The 21,713-nt window shown below is 43.5% G+C and overlaps 1 protein-coding gene across 1 annotated transcript in view; it reads right to left on the bottom strand.

Annotated features, from left to right (window-relative positions):
• Nucleotides 1-1,213: 1,213 nt before the first annotated feature.
• GAD1 (glutamate decarboxylase 1) overlaps nucleotides 1,214-21,713 on the bottom strand; it is a gene marked incomplete at its 3' end in the record, with an annotated part of 37,842 nt that continues 17,342 nt past the window's right edge. The window contains exons 7-17 of the mRNA XM_080928253.1: nucleotides 15,640-15,752; nucleotides 14,441-14,556; nucleotides 14,276-14,355; nucleotides 13,987-14,041; nucleotides 11,718-11,834; nucleotides 10,606-10,670; nucleotides 9,010-9,088; nucleotides 7,795-7,944; nucleotides 4,361-4,468; nucleotides 2,065-2,154; nucleotides 1,214-1,387 (exon numbers count right to left, since the gene is read on the bottom strand). Of these exons, the coding sequence (XP_080784379.1) occupies nucleotides 1,214-1,387; nucleotides 2,065-2,154; nucleotides 4,361-4,468; nucleotides 7,795-7,944; nucleotides 9,010-9,088; nucleotides 10,606-10,670; nucleotides 11,718-11,834; nucleotides 13,987-14,041; nucleotides 14,276-14,355; nucleotides 14,441-14,556; nucleotides 15,640-15,752 (1,147 nt within the window). The remainder of the gene's footprint in view (nucleotides 1,388-2,064; nucleotides 2,155-4,360; nucleotides 4,469-7,794; nucleotides 7,945-9,009; nucleotides 9,089-10,605; nucleotides 10,671-11,717; nucleotides 11,835-13,986; nucleotides 14,042-14,275; nucleotides 14,356-14,440; nucleotides 14,557-15,639; nucleotides 15,753-21,713) is intronic.

The raw sequence follows: 21,713 nt of genomic DNA, 5'->3' as shown, positions 1-21,713 counted from the left end.
AACAAAGGGTACAAATTCTTCCTGGAGAATATTTTTTATTTTATTTATATTCTTCTTGCAATATCTAAATGCACAGTGTGGGTTTCATGTCTTCAAAAACACTTGCGAGACTGGTCAGTGTATCGGAGATCTTCGGAAACATTGCCTTAGGTTTCAGCTAAGCGAGTCACAGAGATTGGTCATATACTACTACAAAATTACAGGAGATCTAGGTATTATTATTCAACAGTTACCAGAAAAGCTTTGAGGACACCTGACATACAGCCTGAGAGGGGTGGGGGGAAGAAGAGCAAAGGCTACCAAAGCAAGATTTCCATAACATGACTCTATGTACAATATCAGAATTATTTTCCAGACAGTACACATATGTTTAGATTATTATGTTAAGGGCACTCTAATATAAATGCAAGTCTCACTAATTTTCATCTTTTCTCTTTGGCTCACAAATGCACGAAAATACCATAAACAGTATCCAGAACTTACTCCATTAATATATAAATAAGATACATTACAAATGGGAAGAAAATACGAGATGTCTCTTTAGCATGGTATATATTTGAATATAAATAAGCAAGTATCTCACTGACATACAGTTATCATTATATGCACTTCCCCCCTGTCCAAAGATAGACAACGGTAATATACACGGTTTACACAGATTAATCTCTAAAACACAGCAACAGCACGATTGTGACAAAGACTCTGCTACTATTTCTCCTAGCAGGGTACTAACAGCAAGGGTGTGACATTTGTCATCTACTGGTACTTTCTGCCATCCATCATCCATTCAGGTGGGAACAACTCTAACAGGGAGTTAGGCTCCCACCATCAGCCTTTCCCTGGGTCCCTAGGACACTACAGCAGGTGTTCCATCTGTCCTGCAGTAATTGCTGGGGGTGAGGCTAATTCCCTGGGGACGAGCGACATGCTGTGGTCTAAGACTAAGTCACATTCACTATATATACATGTACATAGAGAGAGGTATATATAACTGTACATATATACTGTGTTTCTAATGTGCAATTTTTTTTAAAGAACATTATTTCCTGCTAACTCTAACAAACAAGCTTACATGAGATGTGACAAATACTCTTTAAGGGATTATAATTTCTTCCATAAAATGGCCTAGGTATGTCAGCTACCAACAGAGCTGTGTTCTAGGGTGCCAGGGGGCCAAGGGCATGGCTGGTGATTCTGGTTCTGCAAAGGGGGATTACAGATCTTGACCCAACCGCTCTATTTCCTCAATGAGGAAATCGATGTCAGACTGGGTGGCAGCTGGATTGGAGATGACCATCCGGAAGAAGTTGGCCTTGTCCCCTTGAGGCTGGTAGCCAACCATGGTTGTCCCTGACTCCATCATCAGGGCTTTGATCTTGGGAGCCACCTTGAGATGGAGAACATAATGCCAGACTCAGGACCAGTGCTGACACCCACTCTTTTAAACAGATCAACTTGACTTACTTTTTACTATGTGTCTAAAACAACAAAAACTGTTTTAGAACCAAGTGTTTTTCATGGCTAATACCTAAACCCACCCAACCACCAATTCCTTCAGAAAACACTGGGCAAATCAACTTTGAGAGTCAGTTTTAGAATAACAATAATAAAATGAAATAGAAAAAAAAAGCAAAGACAAAAAACACTGCAAGTTTTGATGTATGTAAGCACCTAGATACTGCCTGGCAGACAGAATCAAATCTCCATCCCATGATTGCATGCCTAATGAGTTTTATAAATATGACAACCAATAACTCTGAATGAATAAACTAGATGTAGAAATTGACAGAAACATAAGTCTGAACTCAACTAGGCTTGGACTTAGTAAAACATAGCAAACAAAGACGAAGGTGGAATGTTCCAGGAGACCCTCCATAATGAAGAACACCGGTCCCAAGTGTAAATCAAGATGGCTTTGTAACACCCATAACCCAGAAGTCTACCCTGAAATTTTGTTTGTTTGTTTAATCCTTCCCCTCGGAGCACAGCACACAGGCACCAGGATGGCCTGACCATCGAGCCAAACGGCAGCAGTAGGGCACCTGAGGGAAAGAGCGGCCTTACCCTGTGTAGTTTTTCTCGTCGCTCAGGGCTATCTGGAACCCCTCGGAGGCTTTGTGGAATGTACCAGAAACAGACATTGGTGTGCTCGGGCTGTAGAAATTTCAGGAGACAAACAAAAGTAAAATGATTAGAACTTGACCACAAGCTGGAGGCATTTTTGGAAAAAGTCGTTTTTTGTTTTTTCCCAGTATAGGCTGGGTGGGTGGGGAGGGGTCTGAATGAGGTCTCCAAAACAATATGGCGCACAAATACGCCAGACAGGAAGTACTGCTTATCCATTCTCTCCTGACCGGAGCTCTGGCTCCCCAAACCCCTACAAATTTTCTAGATCCCCAAGCCTACTGCCTCTGTACCTTGAAACAATGGCATTTTAGTAACTCAGGAAAGGGTGTTACTTTGCTGTGTGCGGGGTCTTGCAGAGGAAGCTGCTCAGCTTACTTTGTTTGTGGGTAAGAGGGGTTTGCAGCTCTCCCCTTAGATGTTCTACCACAGGGCCTGCACCTGAGCAGTGTTCTCCACCTTCCTTATGCAGAGCCTTTTACGCAGTTCCTCATGCTGCACTGACCCCCCCAACCGTGAAATTACTTTTGTTACTACTTCATAACTGCACGCTTACTACTGTTACAGCTTGCAAAGTAAATATCTGTTTTTTGTGAAAGGGTCATTTGCCTCCTCAAGGGGTCACAACCCACAGGTGGCTGGAGACGCTGGCCTCTTTTCAGTGTTCTACTAGAACGGGTAAACTCTGAAAAGGGAAGTCCCAGAGACTGAGCCCATGAGCACTACATGGTGACAGCTCGTGCTCAGGACCCCGGCTCATCTGCCGACTTTCAGGTACTGTCTGGAGAAGTGCACTGGAAAATAGACACCGCCCAGCTGTGGCTAGTGCTCGGTTACAGCGGGCTATGAGCAGCTGTTTTGTGTAGGAACAGGCTTTCTTTCACCAGGACTGGCAGTGAATCTATGTTCCTTTATTCAATTGTAAACTCCACAAGGGCAGATTCAGTATTTGTTTTGGCCAATAATATATTACCCTGTATCTGGCACTCCGGAAATATTGGGCTGACAGGTGCTTCACTGTGTATAATGGGGGCAGTGGGGGCAGGGGGGGAAATGTGTGAACCTAGGCAGAGGCAGTTTATCAGGTTTATAATGAGTCCATGGAGAGCAAGCCCTCATTTAGAGCCAGTCTTGGGAGATGAGGATATTCCTGACCTCTAAACTTCCTGGGCTTGGGAGGTACTTATCATGGATAGAGTCCAACTCAAGACAGAGCCAAGAACAATGAAGGGGTAGGACCCGCCACGGGAAGTGCTCTAGGTCAAAGAGCTGGCTGAGAGCCACGTGCTTCATGGCTCAGCGTCTTTAACTTTGTGTTGCTACTGCATATGGTGTTGTATGAGTGAGTGTGGGGGATCATAAAAGACTTCTGGTTATAGAATGACCAAGGCTTAACTCTAAATCAGACACAGAATGAATCTGGGGCTTGCTGGCAGTGCCTGCCTGTGCTACGTGATGTCACCTCACTACAGACTTGGTTCTCAGCACACAGCATGCATACCTGCTCTGCACATGCCAAATAGTGCCACACAATGTCAAGGAAGGCTGCCTGGAACAGCTCCAGGGTCCAGACTGCTGCATGCTGGGAACGACAGTGTTCTCACTGTACATACCAACTGCTCTGTGCTTATAGAAAATGGCTCCATTACAGCAAACAAAGACAACATTTTCCTATTGACTTCCTGCCATTTTGTACTATATATACCAGATATGTGTACTATATAGACTATGTAGTAGAGCAAAGCAGCATTCTGTACATGGAAGACTATAAAACCAAACCTCACTCAACTCTGAAAAATGTTAAGGATCCTCTACATCAGTGGTCCTCAACCTACCTAATGCTGTGGCCCTTTAATACAGTTCTTCATGTTGGGGTGACCCCCCCTGAATCTTGCAGTATCACAAAGGCAACCAAAATGTAATACTTTGTGGACAAATTAACAACAGCACCCATCTTGTTAGCGTGGAAATTCGCTTTAGTCTTTAGCAAATGGCAAAACTGTCTACCAGAGAATGGCTTTAAAATCAGTATCTTTACTATTCATCCTCAGTCTCTTTTAGGTACCATATACCTGAGGTTGTGTGAAGATATCTGGGGTGAAAGGGGCCATGAGTAGCTAAAGTTTCAAGTCCTGTTTCGAACGAGATGAAGAGACATTGGTGATCTAAAGCTCCAGGAACTCCCTGTGTGTTTTTTCTGGAAGCACAATGTGTTCAGTCTACAGTGACAACGTACCTTGCCATCGAAAACCATCTCAAACTCTTCTCTGTTTTTAATCTTGGCATAGAGGTATTCAGCCAACTCCAGGCATTTGTTGATCTGATTTTCAAATCCCACAGTGCCCTGTTTCAGAGAAGAAAACTGTGTTTGTTGCTGTTAAGTTGCATTTCCCTGTGATGGTCATTTGGGAAGGCTGCACTGGCCTGATTTATGGGGTAGTTCAAGAAGTGTAGTCAAGGAGGTGGCTAGGAAGGACCGTCTAATTAAATCTGCACAGCTTCTTCAAAGCCCCAAATGCAAGAAAATACTTCCTTTTTCTACTACCTTTGTTTGGTCTCTTGGAAGTTGTTCTCAGCAGGGCTTTAAGTTCCTACAAGTCAGCCACAAACTAGTTTGCTTCTGGATAGTGCCACTCAAAGTGTCCTATCTGGACTGAGGCCAGTCTACAAACTGTTGCAGGTTTGGGATGGAATGGGATTCAAACTCTCGGTGGCAAGCACCTCTACCACTAAGTTACCTCAAACTATTAGAAGAGAAAGTAGGGAAAACCTTAGAACACATAGGCACAAGAGAAAATTTCCTGAACAGAACACCAATGGTTCGTGCTCTAAGGTCAAATATCGACAAATGGGACTTAATCAGATTGCAAAGCTTTTGTAAGGCTAAGGACACTGTCAAGAAAACAAAACAGCAGCCAACAGAGTGGGAAAAGATCTTTACCAACTCCACATCTGATAGAGGCCTAATATCCAAGGTATACAAAGAATTCAAGGAGTTAGACAACAAACAACCCTATTAAAAATGGGGTACGGAGCTAAACAAAAAGTTCTCAATTGAGGAATATCGAATAGCTGAGAAGCATCTAAGGAAGTGCTCGACATCATTAGCCATCAGGGAAATGCAAATCAAAACAACCCTGAGATTCCACCTCACACCAGTCAGAATGGCTAAGATCAAAAATTCAGATGACAGCAGATGCTGGCGAGGATGCGGAGAAAGAGGAACACTTCTCCATTGTTGGTGGGGTTGTAAACTGGTACAACCACTCTGGAAATTAGTCTGGCGGTTCCTCAGAAAATTGGACATAGTCCTACCTGAAGATCCAGTTATTCCACTTCTGGGCATATACCCCAGAGACACTCCAACATACAACAAAGACACATGCACCACAATGTTCATAGCAGCCCTATTTATAATAGCCAGAAGCTGGAAAGAACCCAGATGTCCTTCAGTAGATGAATGGATACAAAAACTGTGGTATATTTACACAATGGAGTACTACTCAGCTATCAGAAACAATGACTTGACCAAATTCTTAAGAAAATGGCTGCATCTAGAGAATATCATCCTGAGTGAGATAACCCAGTCACAAAAGAACAGACATAATATGCAGTCACTGATAATTGGATACTAACCCCAGAAAGCTCTGAACACCCCAGAAACAACTCACAGACTATATGAAGTTCAAGAAAAACAAAGGCCAAAAAAAAAAAAAAAAAAAAAAAAAAAAAAAAAAGAAAAAAAAAAGAAAAGAAAAGAAAAGAAAAATCATTATGTTTAATCTTTACACACCAAGAAAACTTTGACTATTTTCAGGTTACATTGTAACTAGTAAGATTTTAATGCATTAAACCTTTTAAAAAAAATCAAGTACCGACAAAAATGTATTCATATACCTTTATGCAAAAATGCTTTTAAAATCTGTACATTTATCTCTGTTTTTTAAAATAAAGTTGTTCAACTAAAAAAAAACCTTTAAAAACAAATATACCTACTGATGTTAATGACAAGCAGTGACTTTGGGCTTGTGTTTCGTGATAGGTCAAAAGAACTACCACCTAATGTACAGATACTTTAAAAGATGCCATCATGGGATGCACGGTCCCCAGCCATGTATCCTGGGCAAACCTGTCCCCAGTCCTCACAGGCAATTTTCTCCCATAGAACAGTGATGCTCCCTTCCAGCACCAGGCCAGCAGGCAAGTGTGGAAGCCATGGTTCTCACATGCCCAGAGACTGCACTAGCTCTCGCTACACCCAAACTGGCTGAGCGTGAGTTTCAAAAGCCAGCATGGCTGATTAACAGAGCAGTGTTCTAGCTGCCGATTGGGTTGGTGTTAATGAGAACAGATGTACAAGGCTGGCCTGTGGATCTCTGTGGATGGCAGAATCCAGAGATGGCAAGGCAGGAGCTTCTCCAAGAGGTGGGACTGGGGGGGACTCTCCCATGCAAAGGATGTCCACCCTAGGATCTTCCCTCCACCACCTAGAGGCTGAAGCTCCTAGGGATATAGCTCAGGAAGCCACTGTTAGACAAAATGAAGATGTAATTATAGTGACAGGCCATGTGATCATTATCATCACAGCAGCAGGAAATGACAGGCCTTTGTCTCTTATTGTGGTAAAGGCATTCATGTGCCCAAAATGCCCATGATTACTTTGTGGGAGGAATCAAATCCAGACTCTACGTTCAGGCGAGATGACTTAATAAGGAAGGGAACTAATCATCTGCCAGGTTTTTTTCTATAGAAGAGAAAAAAAAAATCAGACTAGACATTGCTGGAAAGCCTTATTGTTTGGAGGAAAAAAATAGTCCAAGTTGTTACTATGGAAATTATTAAAATCAACACATAGTAAGTAAATAGAAACAACAGAGGTTATACAAGGCTGTGAAATCCAGATTGCCTTTAACGTGGCTGCCTTCTTCCCTGACCCACAGAGTACTTCTAGAACCTTTTCTTTATACTAAGGAATTTTAGAGTTCTTAAGAATTATTGTGGAGGACAGGCAAGATGCTCAGTGGGTCACGGTGCTTGCTGCCAAGCCTTATAGTCTGAGTTTGGTCTGGGAACCGTATGTTAGAAAGAGGGACCCAACCAACTTCTGCAAGTTTCCCTCTGACCTTTGCATGCACACTGTGACACATGTGTGTGCATGTGTGCTCAGTGGATAAAGGACTTTGTCACTAAGTCTCATAACTGAGTTCATTCCTTAAAATGCACTTGGCAGGAGAGAACCAACTCTTATCCTCTGACTCCTCCCTCCCTCCCTTCTTCCCTCCCTTCCTCCCTCCCTCCCCCCTTTCACACACACACACACACACACACACACACACACACACAAACACACACATATACAAACAGAGCACAGAGCACACACAGAGAGAGATTTTAAATTTTAAGAGGAATTAGTCCTCAGCAAACATTTTAGTAATAAGAGAATTATAAGGACAAGAACTTTCTATGGTGATTCAAAGGAAGGAGAAGGAACTGAAGAAGAGAAAACTGAAATACAAAGAGAGTTATTCCATCCACAAAAAAGACAGTTAACTCAATTATCTAGATACAGTTACATGTGCAGTGAACTATCTGTGACCCATCACTACCTCCTTGTCATCAGCCAGCCCGGGCTAGACATAGTGTCCTGTTTCCTGTATGTCCTTTTCATACCTTTGCTTTCCACATCAGCCAGAACTTGAAGATGTCCACATGGCGGCCACACTGAATCGCCTTGTCCCCGGTATCGTAGGACACATCATACTGCTTGTCTGGCTGGAAGAGGTAGCCTGCACACATCTGGTTGCATCCTTGGAGTATACCCTGTCAAAAAAATCAAGATGTGAGCAAGTGTCCTCACCAGTAGAGATGTGGGTGCAAGGATGGACTTCAGACTCACACCTCCTTTCTTTCGAGGCCTTCCATAGGTTCAGATGTCCTTTAAAGCCACTCTTGGGAAAACCTTGCCTATCTGCCCCCAACCCCTGCCTTCCTTCTGTCACTCGGGTCAAAAAAAGTTCTCTCGTGTTGGATGCCTATAAGGGCCTCACTGTTTCTCTAAGGGACATCTGGACCTTTAAGTGGAGGAATTGTTTTGCCATTCTCTGGGCGGAGCTTGGAGTAAAAACCTCAGTGGGTGGGGAAGCTGGTGCTGTGAAGAACTTCCTCCTCCCAGATGCTACCCCTCCCCAAGTCTTCCAATTTATGCCAGACCCTCTATGGCAATAGGGCAAGCAGAGGAGAGCTGGTGTGCATTCTGACTCCCCAAAGAGACACCTGAGGTGGGTACCTCTCCAGCAGTAGGTCTATAAAATATCAGTGCACTGGGGGTTGGGGGTAGAAAGAAAAATCTGTCTGCAGCTCACAAAAGCTTTTATAGAATTTACATTTACTTATTTTGTGTGTGTGAGTGTATTACACACGTTTGTATACCATGGCATGTGTGTGGAGATCAAAGACACCTGAGGGAGTTGGTTCCTCCTTCCTCCATGTGGATCCCAGTGAAAGAACACAGAGCCTCAAGCTTGGCAGACAGTGCCTTTGCTCATTGAGTCATTTTGTTGGCCTTACAAAAGTCTGGTCAACAGTCCCCACTGCCCTAAGCCGGTATCTGTGCCTCTTGTCCCCTCTATTTTCAGACTACAGATGACCTCTAAGAACTCAGTGTCTGCTCCAGTGAGCTCCAGTTTGTTCTCACTGATTGGGATTAGCACTCTCAGGTCTGTCCACACATGCAGAAATAAGCTTACTAAAGGCTCTATCACCAACAGGGTCCTAAGCACCGAACAAAGACAAAGGGCGGCCAAGAGGAAAATCAGTGTTAGCTGGGAGGGTGGGGAAGAAGGCTGCAGCCTCACCATGGGGTACACTAACCAAGGGAGTACAAACCTTTTCCTTGACCAGAATGGCGGAGCACTGGAGCAACACTCCCATCATCTTGTGAGGGTTCCAGGTGACGGAATTGGCCCTGGAAGACACACAGGAACTCTGAGAAGATGGGAGGAAGGGAAAGGAGAGCCTATCCTCTTGAAGAAAACCCCACCAGCCCATCACCACTAAAGTCACGGCTGCTCTTCTTGTCTAGTCTCCTAAATAGACCCTCAGTGGGAAGTGCCTGCTTCAGGCAGTCTCTCAGGGTATTGCACCGCAGAATTCTCTATAACCGCTATTAACAGTGGCCGCCAGTTACTTATTATACATCCTACTGTTCTCAGAGCTTTAGGTGTGTATGACGGGAAATGGGGCCGAGGTCTGGGGCTTCGCAGGTGTACCGTCCAAATCTGAACCTCAGTCCTGACATTTCCTAGCTTGTGTACATTACTCAACTGATTTGTGCTTCAGAGTTCACGTCTATCTCATCAGAATGGAATAAAAGATTACAAACAAGTTCATGGAATATGTCATCATAGGGCCTTGTATACGTGATTCTCACAGCAATGCTATGATGTAGATATTCCTATTCTCGCTTACAAAAAGAAACATATGCACAGATAAGCTAATCACATTATCCAAAGTCACACAGCTTCAAGTTGCTGGGTCATGGTCCAGCTCCAGGATTCTCTATAGAGAACCAACACACACAGTCTGTACACTAGACTGCTTCCTTCTAGGTAACAGCTTTGGGCTTCTTCCTTGTCTTTCTGTTCTGATTTAAAGAAGGGCTAGTGATGAGGGCCTGCCTGCTGATGGTGGTGTGCCTCAATGCAATGATCAGCTGCACTGCCCGTAGACTTTGACTACCTAGCAACAGCGATTGAGAAATCAGTGTGATTTTTGCCAGTCTGGGTCGCCATGCTCACTTAACAAGCATGGTCTCCTAGCAACTGGATTGCTCTGTCAGACACAATTAGATGACTAAGGAGCACACTTAGCTAGAACATTACGGAAACAACCGAGTGTAATGTATGATGATTCAAACTTGGGAAACTCACGTCGGTGGGTTACAGACTTTTTTCTGAGGGCCTCAGCCATAGCTGGGCTCTGTATTCTGATGCCTGAGATAGGTGTTTCTTCTGATGTCAAAATTGCCTGTGCTCATCCAGTACTAACCCCTCGCTGTGGGCTTCACTAACTGGAATATTCTTCTCTACAACCTTGCTTCCTGTCTCTCTTTTGCTGTTGCTATTGGGATAAGTCAGGGAATCTGGGTGTATCCGTCATCTGCCAACTTACCGAGGAAGAGGAGCTAAAGGAATCAATGGCCTACCTGTCCTCCTTCACCCTTCTTTTCTCCTTCCTCGGCACCTCACTGGGTGCCTCGCGTCAGTCACCATGTGTGAACTCACTCAGGACTCATTTGACTCGGAAATAGACCAGTCACTCCAAAGACACCAGGTGAGCTAAGGTTTGCCTAGTCTGATTGAGATCCACCACTGAAAATCAGGGCTTAAGGATGACATGGGGCTGGGAGGGGAAGGGATGGGCCAGCGTGTATATAGTGTATCTGATGCAGAAGATGAAGGAGGCCTACAGAGCCTACTGTACCTTTCTATGCCACTGAGTTTGTGGCGGTGCTTCCGGGACATGAGGAGCCCACCACCCCAGGCAGCCTGCAAGGACAAAAAAAGAGACAAGAGAAGCTGCAATGCAAAAGAACCTAAAATGAAGATAGACATTCCTTTTGTTCTGTCAGTAGGGAGGCAGGGACAGTCAGATCTCTATGTGTTTGAGCCATCTATGCTGCAAGTTCCAGGCTAGTCAAGATTACACAAGGGATGACCTATCGAATGAGCCCATACCCACAGTTCCAGCTGCCCAGGCTGCAGGCTCTTCAGTGCTCACCATTTCTTTGTATAAACTCCCTCCAGAGAATCCTAGTGATCTAGCAAAAGTGGGCTGAGTTTGTGGTGTCTGTGGATCAAAATCCAAAGGCCCAGAGCGCTATGGCAAGCCAGGGATTCTCTGAACGCAGTATCCTCATCCTGACAGCCATGAAGGATGCTTAGAAGGCAGGAGCAACTGCTTGCCTCTTCCAAAAAAGTCTTGGGAAACTCAGAAGCCCTAGTTATAGGAGACACTGCTCTGGGTACCACGATACCCATTTTACTGAGTAGCCTGGCATAGCATGTGATACAGCACAGTCTTTGTTAGCCATTTATTCAACAGTGGGGCAGATTTCCCTTTAGTCTACAACCAGGAAAATATATCCAATAAGGGCATCTTTCTTAGAAATGTTACAGATGGGAGACACGGGCAAGTGTCTAAGTGTTCATACACATGGCCATTTCCTGTATGTTATGTCTTATTTTCTTCTGAAATTCTTTTTCTGAAAAAAATTTTTTTTTTCTGATGATGTGAAGTCAGCTACATTTTACTTTACATCCATCCATCCAAATAAATCAACGGCTCATCACATTAGACCCTAGAAGGATCCACACAAGGTAACTACGGACCAGGATGGAATGAATCCCAGAGGGTAATCAGGTTCTGTGGCATGCACTGTTCACAAATGGCTCACTGAGGAGTGGGGAAGAGCAGGAGCTAATGTGTGCAGACAGGGCCAGGCGGGGTGTTCAGAAGAGCTGGAGGCAAGGCAGAAAACGAGGTTGTTTCTGCCTCTTCACAGGACAGGGCTGCGTGTGGTCAAGGACACTTACATCCACATGAAGCCAGAGGTTGTATTTCTCACATATGTCTGCAATCTCCTGTATTGGATCAAAAGCTCCATAGACAGTCGTACCTGCAGTTGCATTGACATAAAGGGGGACGTAGCCCTACAAGGTGAAAGAGACAGCTGATTAGTGCTTTCAAAAATATTTTCATTTATTTGTTTGGTGTGTGTGTGTCCATGTGCCTGTGTGCCCAGTATGTACTGGCACCCTCAGAGAACAGAGAGGATTTTAGATACCCCAGAGATGGAGTAACAGGTGGTTGTAAACCTAATGCGGGTGCTGGGAACCAACTTCTGGTTCAGTGGAAGAGTGGTATCCTCTTAGCTGCTGAGCCACCTCTCCAGGTCCCTTGTTTGTGGTTTTTAACCTTCCCCATCTGCTTGTTTCTACGGGAAGCAGAAGGCACCAATCTTTATATTTCTAACCGCAAGACAAGCTGGTGAAATCAGAGACCGTGGCTAGAAGTAGTCTTTGTTGTTTATTAATTCATCCAAAAGGGATATTTTGTTGGTTTGGTTTTGTTTCTTTGGAGGAACTTTTTATCTGCCAGGTCTTTTGGTGCTGGAAACAGCACAGGGAGCAAGTAGATAAAGAACTCTAACAAGCTGGACTTAAAATCAGATGAGCAAAATATATAAAATATATCATAGTGGTAAGTTATGTGAGAGAAACTAAAAAAAAAATACTAAGTATTTGAAGTGATGAGCACTTTTGGACATCATCTGGATACTGCTCTCTGAGGAAGCCATGTTGTTCTAAGTAGTTTGATACAATTAAATTCAAACTTCTTTTTTTTTTTTTAAAGAGGTGAATACAAGGACTGGGGGGGGGGGGGAGATTAGCTCAGTTGGTAAAGTGCTTGCCTTGAAAACATAAGGACCTCAGAACTCACACTTAAAAAGGAAAGCAGGTTATTGCATGCTTGTAATCTCAGAAATGGGACTAGGCAAGTAGAGACAGCCGGGTCTTTGAGGCTTGCTGCTCAGCCAACCTAGCCTGCCTTGTGAGTTTTAGGACAGGAAGAGACCTGTCTCAGATAAATGATGCAGTGCCTATGCTTCATGTCCTCTGGCTTCCACACCCACCTGCACATACACCTGCACATGCACACCTGCATACACACCTGCAGACACACACCTGTATACCTGCATGCATACACCTGCACATGCACATCTGCACACACATGAACATGTGCACCCACATAATAATAGTAGTAGGTCCATAACTGGGGATGCTGAAACACCAGTTCATGCTAAGATATTGACACGAAAAGGTGAAAAGCAAAAAAATGAAGGAAAGGAGCTATAGGACAAGTTGGGAGCTCTATGAATCTCAGAGAGTTTGGGAGCTCAGCCCTTGGCCAGTAAACCTCCATCCACTTCCTCTGTGGTGGCCCCAGCAAACAGCCAAAATCAGAAAAGAACGCATGAGAAGGTAACTAGACAACAGTGTGGTGGAAATGGTGAAAGTTACATGGCAGGGCCTTGGAGTACATCTGCTCAATGAAATTGCTTTGTGTAGCAGAGTTTCTTAAGTTGGATTTGCCAAGTACTGTAAGCCATTCACCAGAGCACAGAAGAGCTTTGCCAAACAGAGTCCCATGATAAAATGGCACTTCGTAAAACTAGACTGTATCCAACAAGAAACGAAGTTCAATTACTGAGGTGAAGAGACAGGGCTACCAAATGTCCTGCAGGGTGGGTGCAGTGCCACAGATTCCTCTGTGAGTGTCTGGTCACTCTCAATGAATTCTGTTCACTAACTCTATGAATTCTTGGTTCACTGGACCAAGCCAAGAATCGCGGTTGTTCTAGAGTGAGCCCTTCTAGCATGGGCAAAACACAAAATGGACAAAAGCCAACAGGGAAGATAGCTTTGGCTGGTGAGGTGGCTCAGTGGGTAAAGGACTTTGTCACTAAGTCTCATAACTGAGTTCATTCCTTAAAATGCACTTGGCAGGAGAGAACCAACTCCTATCCTCTGGTGTGTGCTCTCTCCCTCCCTCCCTCCTTCTTCCCCCCTCTTACACACGCACACACAAACACACATACAAAATGTATGACTTATGACTTGTAGACTCAGCTTTGGGGCCAAATCCTTTTACAAGCTGGAAACAAGTGACTATCTCAGATAGAAATCTTGGAAATGCAATACAAGTATTCCATCATCAAAATATTTAATCATGTAGATAAGAAAAAGTCATTTTTAAATAAAAGTATTAACTGAAGTTTCAGATGTACCAAAACATACATACCTTTTGTTTGGCATCAAGAATCTTTGCCTCTAAATCAGCTGGAATTATCTTCCCCCTATAATTATTATAAAAAAAGAGAAGTTAAAATAAGGAATCAACAAGATTATACAAGAGGGAAAAGAAGCCTTTTTTCACCAGCAGCAAAAAGTAATTTAAGTGGATATTTTTCAACAGACCATTAGCAGCTTGGCACACTGTACGGAGCCAGTCCTTTAACACAATAAAGCAAATTTAACAGACGAACACATTTAATAGATCAGGAACCTAATGCTCCCTCCACCCTGCCTACCTTTCATTGCACTTTATCAAAATCACGTTGTCGGTTCCAAAGCCAAGCGCGGCCCCAGCTTTCTTTATGGAATAGTGACTCTGCAACAAATTGATGCTTGAGGTTAAAAGTTGCATCGTCCCTTGAAAGCCACCACAAGCCACGAGCCATAGTCCCCCAACTCACATGTTCTGAGGTGAAGAGGACCAGCTTGGGCACAGCTGCCATGCCTTTTGTCTTCACTTCCGGAAAGTACTTGTACCGAGCAACCATGATGCTATACATGTTGGATATGGCTCCCCCTATCAACAAGCAGACATGGCGGGTGGTTGTTCGAGTTCTATTGGGCTTTTAACACCAAGGTTGAGCTAGTGTTTTGCCACATTGGGAAGGGAAAGAACAGTATCCTGAAAGTTTTGCTGGTTTCTTTACTCCTAAGGGCTTCCCTCTGGACCCTTTGCTGTGAGGCTTGAAGTGGTTACTTATCTCCAGAGCTATGCAGGCAATTTTGCTGGAGGTGATTTATGCATTATAGTGCCTACCCAAAGCCTATACACCATATAAGAGACGGTGGGAACAGCTGCAAAGACATAATTAGTTAGGGCCTCCCAGCTCCCTTCTTCTGAGTAATCTGTTTACTGAACAAAGCTGAATCTGTTCCCTGACTTCAGAAAGACAGAGTAATGGAGCTTTTAGAAAGAAATAGTGCATTTCTTGGTTACCGGTTTGGGTGCTCTTTTTCAGTGAATAGCCCAACTGAGTTCCTGAGTGTGTCTAGGAGAGGTCCAAGTGTATTTAAGCAGATACAAACTCACTCATGTCCCTCTAAATAAACATACAGAAAGAAAGGAGACCACTATCTAAGCCTAGCCAACACAAACTAGTCACTTTCGCATTAGTTGCCTTAGGATGAAGTAGGCAATCTGTGGTCTGCTTGAATTGCCTGGACAATTGTATTCTTTTCCCCCGATTGCAGCCACACTGCTGCTAACACCATCTGTAACTGCTTCTTACCCACAAGGATAGCGGTCTTTATTCTAAGAATTTTTATTGTATTTCCTTTAAGTTAGAGACTTATTTGGACTGAACTCAGTTCATTGTTAATCTGATTCACTGATCCCTAGTTTTGCTCTTGTCAGAATAGCAGCATTTTGCATGAACCAGACACATTCTGGTTAGTTAAACATTCTTGCTAGCCTCCATTCTGATATATGTGTGTGTGTGTGTGTGTGTGTGTATGTGTATATGTGTGTGTGCATATATATGTAAATGTCACAATGAAACCCATTAATTTCTGTACTGACATTTGTTAGTAATTTTAATGAGAAAAGAACGAAAGACTCTACATTGGCAGTATTGGGAGAAATTACAGAAAAGAAACCTACCAGGAGAAAATATCCCATCACCATCTTTATTTGACCATCCAACAATCTCTCTCATCTTCTTAAGTGTAATCTGCTCCATGAGAACAAATACGGGTGCAATCTCATATGTGAACCTGGAGCAGTGGCAAAAGACAGAGGGGAAACGAAGAGATAAACCTACGTTTTTGATGAACACAGACCATTGGGTCAGCAGTTGTGGTTGGGTACTAAAAATGGATACTCAAAACCCCTAAAATGCTTTTTTTTTTTCTCCTGAATCCACATGTCCTCCATTCCTAAAGTGTCAAAAACCAGCCTGGGTTACCAAGAGAGGTGGTGGAAAGTCTGCTGTGAGATACTTCACCAGCAAAAGAGAGGTTCACCCAGAGGAGAGGATTCGCCATTATTATGTATAGATGGTACAAGTGATAACATGAAAAACTCCATTTTGGCTTCTACTTACAATTGGTTGAGCCTTTATTTATTTATTTATTTATTTATTTATTTATTTATTTATTTATTTATTTATTTTAAAGAAGGGCTGCCAGTTTCACACTTATAGGCAGGGCTAAATTCTATCTTTCAGACACATTGTAAACATCTGAAAGCTGACTGTGAAGATAATTGGGAATATTGACCCGTGTTTTAAAGATCTCAATGTAATTATCTACATGTTCTTTCTTCTAATAATCCCTAAGGAAAACTATGTATCTGTAATCCTCTGGAGTCGATATCTGTCAAAAACAATTAGAAGTGATGATTTTTTAATTACAAATTATAAATAACAAGAAGACGGTCAACCTTCATACATATCTGACTCTGAGTGTCAGATCTCTTGGCAGGTTGCATGTGTCTCCCAGCGAACAGGTGTAAAGGAAGCAAGTCACATTTTTAATAAAATCAAGTTCAAAGCAGCAGCACTGTCTGGTAGGACAGTCATGGAAGCAAGATGGGAGAGCTAAACAGGGTCCAAGAGAAGCCAAGGAAGACCACTCACAGAAAATTGAACCTAAAGACAGAAACCATTTACTAAACTCCAAGGCTCTTTTTCTTGCTTTGCCTTGAACTTCTTAAGCTTCAGTGTCTGTAGGCTGAGCCAAGACCATCCTAGCTGGGAAGAGATGCTGAGAGCGACCCAGCCAAGTGATACAGGAGACATCGTCATCCTTTAGGGAATTGGAGTTGAATGCCAATGCCAGAGACTAATGGGGCTCTTGCTTAATGATTTAGAAAAGCTACTTGCAAGAATGAGATAACTCTGGCTATAAGCAAAACACAGGTGATGCCAATAAGCTTTAATCAGGAAGGGGAAAAATGTCACATTAATTATGTGGTTGTACAGGAGGAAAACAAAAGACCCAAGACGATCCTCAGGATATGTCTGGTGGGTTGAGGAGAAGAATTTTGTTTCAAAAGGATCATGTACATTTTCCTTGGAGGTCCCCTGACATTTTGGGAACAAGACCCTTGGAGAACATGTGTTCAGTTACCATCACCTCTGGAGGTCACACTCATGCTTTGGTTCTGCTCTGAGCCCCATCACCGTAGCAACCAACACTCCCTCATGTCTGATGGCCTGATAAAGGAAGAAGAAGAGAAGGGTTCCTGGTTTAGCCTGGGATGTTGAGTGTAGCAAGAGGCAAACTCATGGTTCACATCTCCACATCGCTGAGCAAAATGTATGATCTACATACGGTTCCACTGATTTCTTTTTGGAAACATTGAAATGGCCAAAATAATTGCACAGTGAAGAAGGACAGATGGCAGTTTGTGTGCTTGGATCTCACAATATCAAATAGCAATAAGAAATCTCTCAAGGTCAAGGAAAGGAACAATGGAACCACACACCACAATATCAGAACTAGCTCAAGGACTGGATGAAAGCTGAGTTAGAGGGCAAGTGAGTATTAGACACCAGGTAGGAACCATGTGAGGAGGGGGAATGTGTGGGACTGAAAACCAAGGAGTTGATGTGTGTTGCAGGATAGAATCAACTTAGCCTTTACATTTGTGTAAATCAATCTTACTTGCTAAGAACCAGGAACATGGCCATGTCCCTTCAGGACAGGCAAGAAGAGTCTAGAGCTCTGTCAGGAGACTGTCTGGTCTCATGTATTTCTAAGTCCTTATCTATGTTGGGTATGTGGTTTCTAAACCTTTCATTTCTGTTCACCAGATACAGAGGTGGCTGTTAGGGACCTCACAGTCCTCTGCGTTTGGAGAAGACAGGTGTTATGAGACACAATTTCCAAGCTTCAGATGGAAATTTAGTAGGGGTAAGTCAGCATTTGGTTCTTGGCCTGAGGTGCATCTTGTTTGAGCGTCTGAGGGACCAGATATCTCACGGCTCCTGACTCCTGAACTTCATCCTTACATCCTTCCTTTCCTAGAAGCTTAGAGAAACCTTTTGGAAGAGAAGAGCTGTGTGTGTCCAGGACAACTATGCATCTACAAAGTTATCTCTGGATACTTACTTACTGGTCATGACTGTTGAGTCATAATATGACAAGTGGGTCATTGAGATGTTTGGTTCCTGATTCTTCTGACCCTGGCTGTCCATTTTGGATCACATTTATAATTATAATGAGAGGGGTTTTCCTGTATCCGTATTCCTATGAAAGGCACTGAAGTTTACTCTAGATCAGTAGCTCATGATTTAATTGCATCTCTTTAGGAATCCTGGGAAAACCATAACCTCTAACTTCCAGGTACAAGGTGTAGCTATACACACTGTTTTGTGTACCCTTGAAAGAGATTCTTCCCCCTTAATCCAGACCTCACGTTAGGAACCCCTTCTCTAAATGACAGATGAGAGATGACGTCAAGAGATCAAAGATCAACGCAGACCTGGAAGAAGCTGGTGAGGTGCTGAGGTCGAAGCACAAGAGCCAGGAGGCTGTGTGTGCCTACCTATCCTGGGGCACTGCTGTCTTAGGACTGAGACATAGTTATGTCTTCAGGATCACTCTGGAGGGAAGACACCATTGCCCCCTCCCCCGACGAAAAGATCAAACCTCAAGAGGAACACTGATTTGGGTGAGATCTCAGCAGTCTGTTTCAGGCTCAGAAATCCCATTTGTAGCTGTTTATCCACGACAAGTGGGAACTGCCTGGGTGCAGGCTCTGCTCTAACAGCTTGCCCCTCCATGCCCAAAGACTGACAGCTCCACGGAAGTTTCTCCAGTGTGACTTCCGTGAAAATAAAGCAACAGATTCTCGAGACCCTTGAGCTCACGGTAAGAGGCGAGACAGATCTTGCTGTGGCAATTACATATTATACCAGCTGTCCTTGCGTACACAACCTTGTTTGCAGTTGCTTTTGGCTGGGCTGGCTTTGGAAGAGAAGAGTACATGGCAGGAGGAGCTACACATTTGCCAGGTCTTTGTTGTATTCTCCCCGGTCCTTGCCTGGGAGACCGGGTCCCAGAGCTGCATGTACAAGCTGCTATAGAAGCACGAACATGATCGTTCCTCCTTTGTCAACCAGGCTGGTGGCCTACCTCATCTTTCAGATCCACCCGAAAGAGGATATTAGATCATTCTCTGAACGAACTTTTCAGAAGATAGTAATTACGCTTTTACCAGCGCTACCCAAACCCAATGGATGTGGGGTGGGAGGGGAGGGGAGGTATGAACGAATCAGCAATTAAATCACAATTGGCCAGAATAAAGAAGGCTCTCCTGCCAGTCTCTCTCTCTCTCTCTCTCTCTCTCTCTCTCTCTCTCTCTCTCTCTCTCACACACACACACACACACACACACACACACACACACACACACACATTTGGACCTGTGTTTCTAGCTGAAGAAGGAATTGTCACAAGGGAGCAGTTGCTTCCTGTGTGCCTGTGAAGCTGCCACACGCCATGATCTTCCTGGGCTCCTGGTGGAGGAGACTGTCTAGAGGACAGTTAGCACTTCCTCATACAACGCCTGTCTCAGGAGCTGACAGGAGATCTCTCATTATTTCAAACAACCTTCTCTATCGATCTGTTGGAATCAAATCATATTTTATAAATACCTCCTGTTCAATGGAGAGGCAATTACTATGTGTCATTTAGCTAGCTTGCCTTGACCTCAGATGTCTGGGACATAGTTAGTGTCTCATAGCTGAACTGAGAGCTAAGGTAAGAGCAAAGCATTTTGATTTTTATTATTCTAGACCAAAAAGCAGTCAGGGGAGAACCTGTAATAAATAGTTTTCTGGCTCAAGAAAAATTTTTAGAAGATCCAGTCATAACTGGTTAGAAGGGGTAAACTTTTTATTTACCTTGATATTGGCTATACATTGGAAGTGACAGTCAGAAGCCTATAGAACACACTTAAAGATGCTGGGTATATGCAATGCCTATGGAACTGGGTATTTGAGTCTCGCTGAACATGTGTCATTTTGGGGCTCAGGAAAGATCAAACCTATAGCCTTAAAGATACTTAGCAAGCGATGTGCCACTGAGCCACATCCACAGCCCAGCTTCACACACATCCTTTACTTGGTCTTCCCCACTGATTTCCTAAATTGCTGGGTTAAAACAGAATGCACTTTCTAATTTAAGTTTTTCCTTCCTGTTAGACGCTACAATTAAGCAGTAGTATATTTTTACCAAGTTATAATTAGTATGTTATGGTGCTTGTGTTTGGTGATAAATATTTTATTTTACAAACTATAATAGAGTAAAGATGGCAGAGTTAGGGGGGAGCTTTGTGTTTGAAAAGGTCATGGATCGATTGTATGCCTGACCCAAATTTCTGACTTTTGAAGTCTCAGTAGCTTGACACAGATACGCCATAAGCTGCCAGGCCACACGATGAGGAAGTGTGATAAAACCAATTTCATTCTTTAATCAGCTCAGTTTTTATGCTTTTTAGCACAAAAGGCTCCACCTGTTGTGTTTGCTTTAAAATTTTTGTCTGAATTTCTGAATACAGTTTTAGTATTTTGAGTCACAGCATTAGGCAGCCTTGGAATTCTCATGAGCAATTTGTAGTTTAAAGATGACCCTTTGGCTTTGTGTCTGGCCACAGTTCAAGAAAAACAGGTTACCTTGGACTTGGATAGCCAGCATTCTGTCGGATGTCACATGAGACTTCTCACAAACCCACTCATTCACCTATGTATTGGCTGGTTTTGTGTCAACTTGACACAAACATGGAGAAAGGAGGAAATGCCTCCATGAGATCCAGCTGTAAGGCATTTTCTCAACTGGTGATCAAGTTGGGAGGGCCCAGCCCATTGTGGGTGGTGCCATCCCTGACCCAGCCCATTGTGGGTGGTGCCATCCCTGACCCAGCCCATTGTGGGTGGTGTCATCCCTGGGCTGGTAGACCTGGGTTCTATAAGAGAGCAGGCTGAGCAAGCCAGTAAGTAACATCCCTCCATGGCCTCTGCATCAGCTCCTGCTTCCTGACCTGCTTGAGTTCCAGTCCTGACTTCCTCTGGTGATGAACAGCGATATGGAAATGTAAGCTGAATAAACCCTTTCCTCTCCAACTTGCTTCTTGGTCATGATATTTTGTGCAGGAATAGAAACCCTGACTAAGACAACCTAAGTTCACTTTTCAGAATCTACAGATTGCCAACAAAGTAAGTTAAGGAGTAAGTTGGGGCTAAAGTGGAACACAATGTCAGAATGCATGCTTAGCATGCCCTAGGCCTGGGTTTACATGCTTAGCATGTCTGAGGTCTGGGGGTTTGGTGCCTGGTGCCACAGAACAATTAACAAATAACAAATAAATAGCTTTTCAGTGTTGCAGCCGTGATAAAACCCCCTGTGGTTCTTATGCGATTATCATTAAATTATTGTAATACATTCGCTTCATTAATTTTCTTTAGATACTTTAATTGAATGCTATGCCACTGTCTGGATGAATTGATAGTAAAATTATCAATTTTTCAAGCTATCTCCAGAGCCAAGGGCTGGAACATGTGACTTGAATTCTGTTGTCATTAGTGTTGAGGGAGATAATTGTCCTTAAGCTATGCTGACCCTCCACATCTTGTAATACATTTACCCCCAGAGATGACACATATGGGGAGATTTCTAAGACTGCTCAGGTTGTACTTGCTTTGATCATCTTGAAATAACTTTCATATAAAT

The sequence above is a fragment of the Micromys minutus genome (genome assembly GCF_963924665.1).
Source record: "Micromys minutus genome assembly, chromosome: 13".
Taxonomy (NCBI): domain Eukaryota; kingdom Metazoa; phylum Chordata; class Mammalia; order Rodentia; family Muridae; genus Micromys; species Micromys minutus.
The sequence above is the reverse complement of the archived record's forward strand: the minus strand, read 5'-3'. Positions and strand labels throughout refer to the sequence as shown.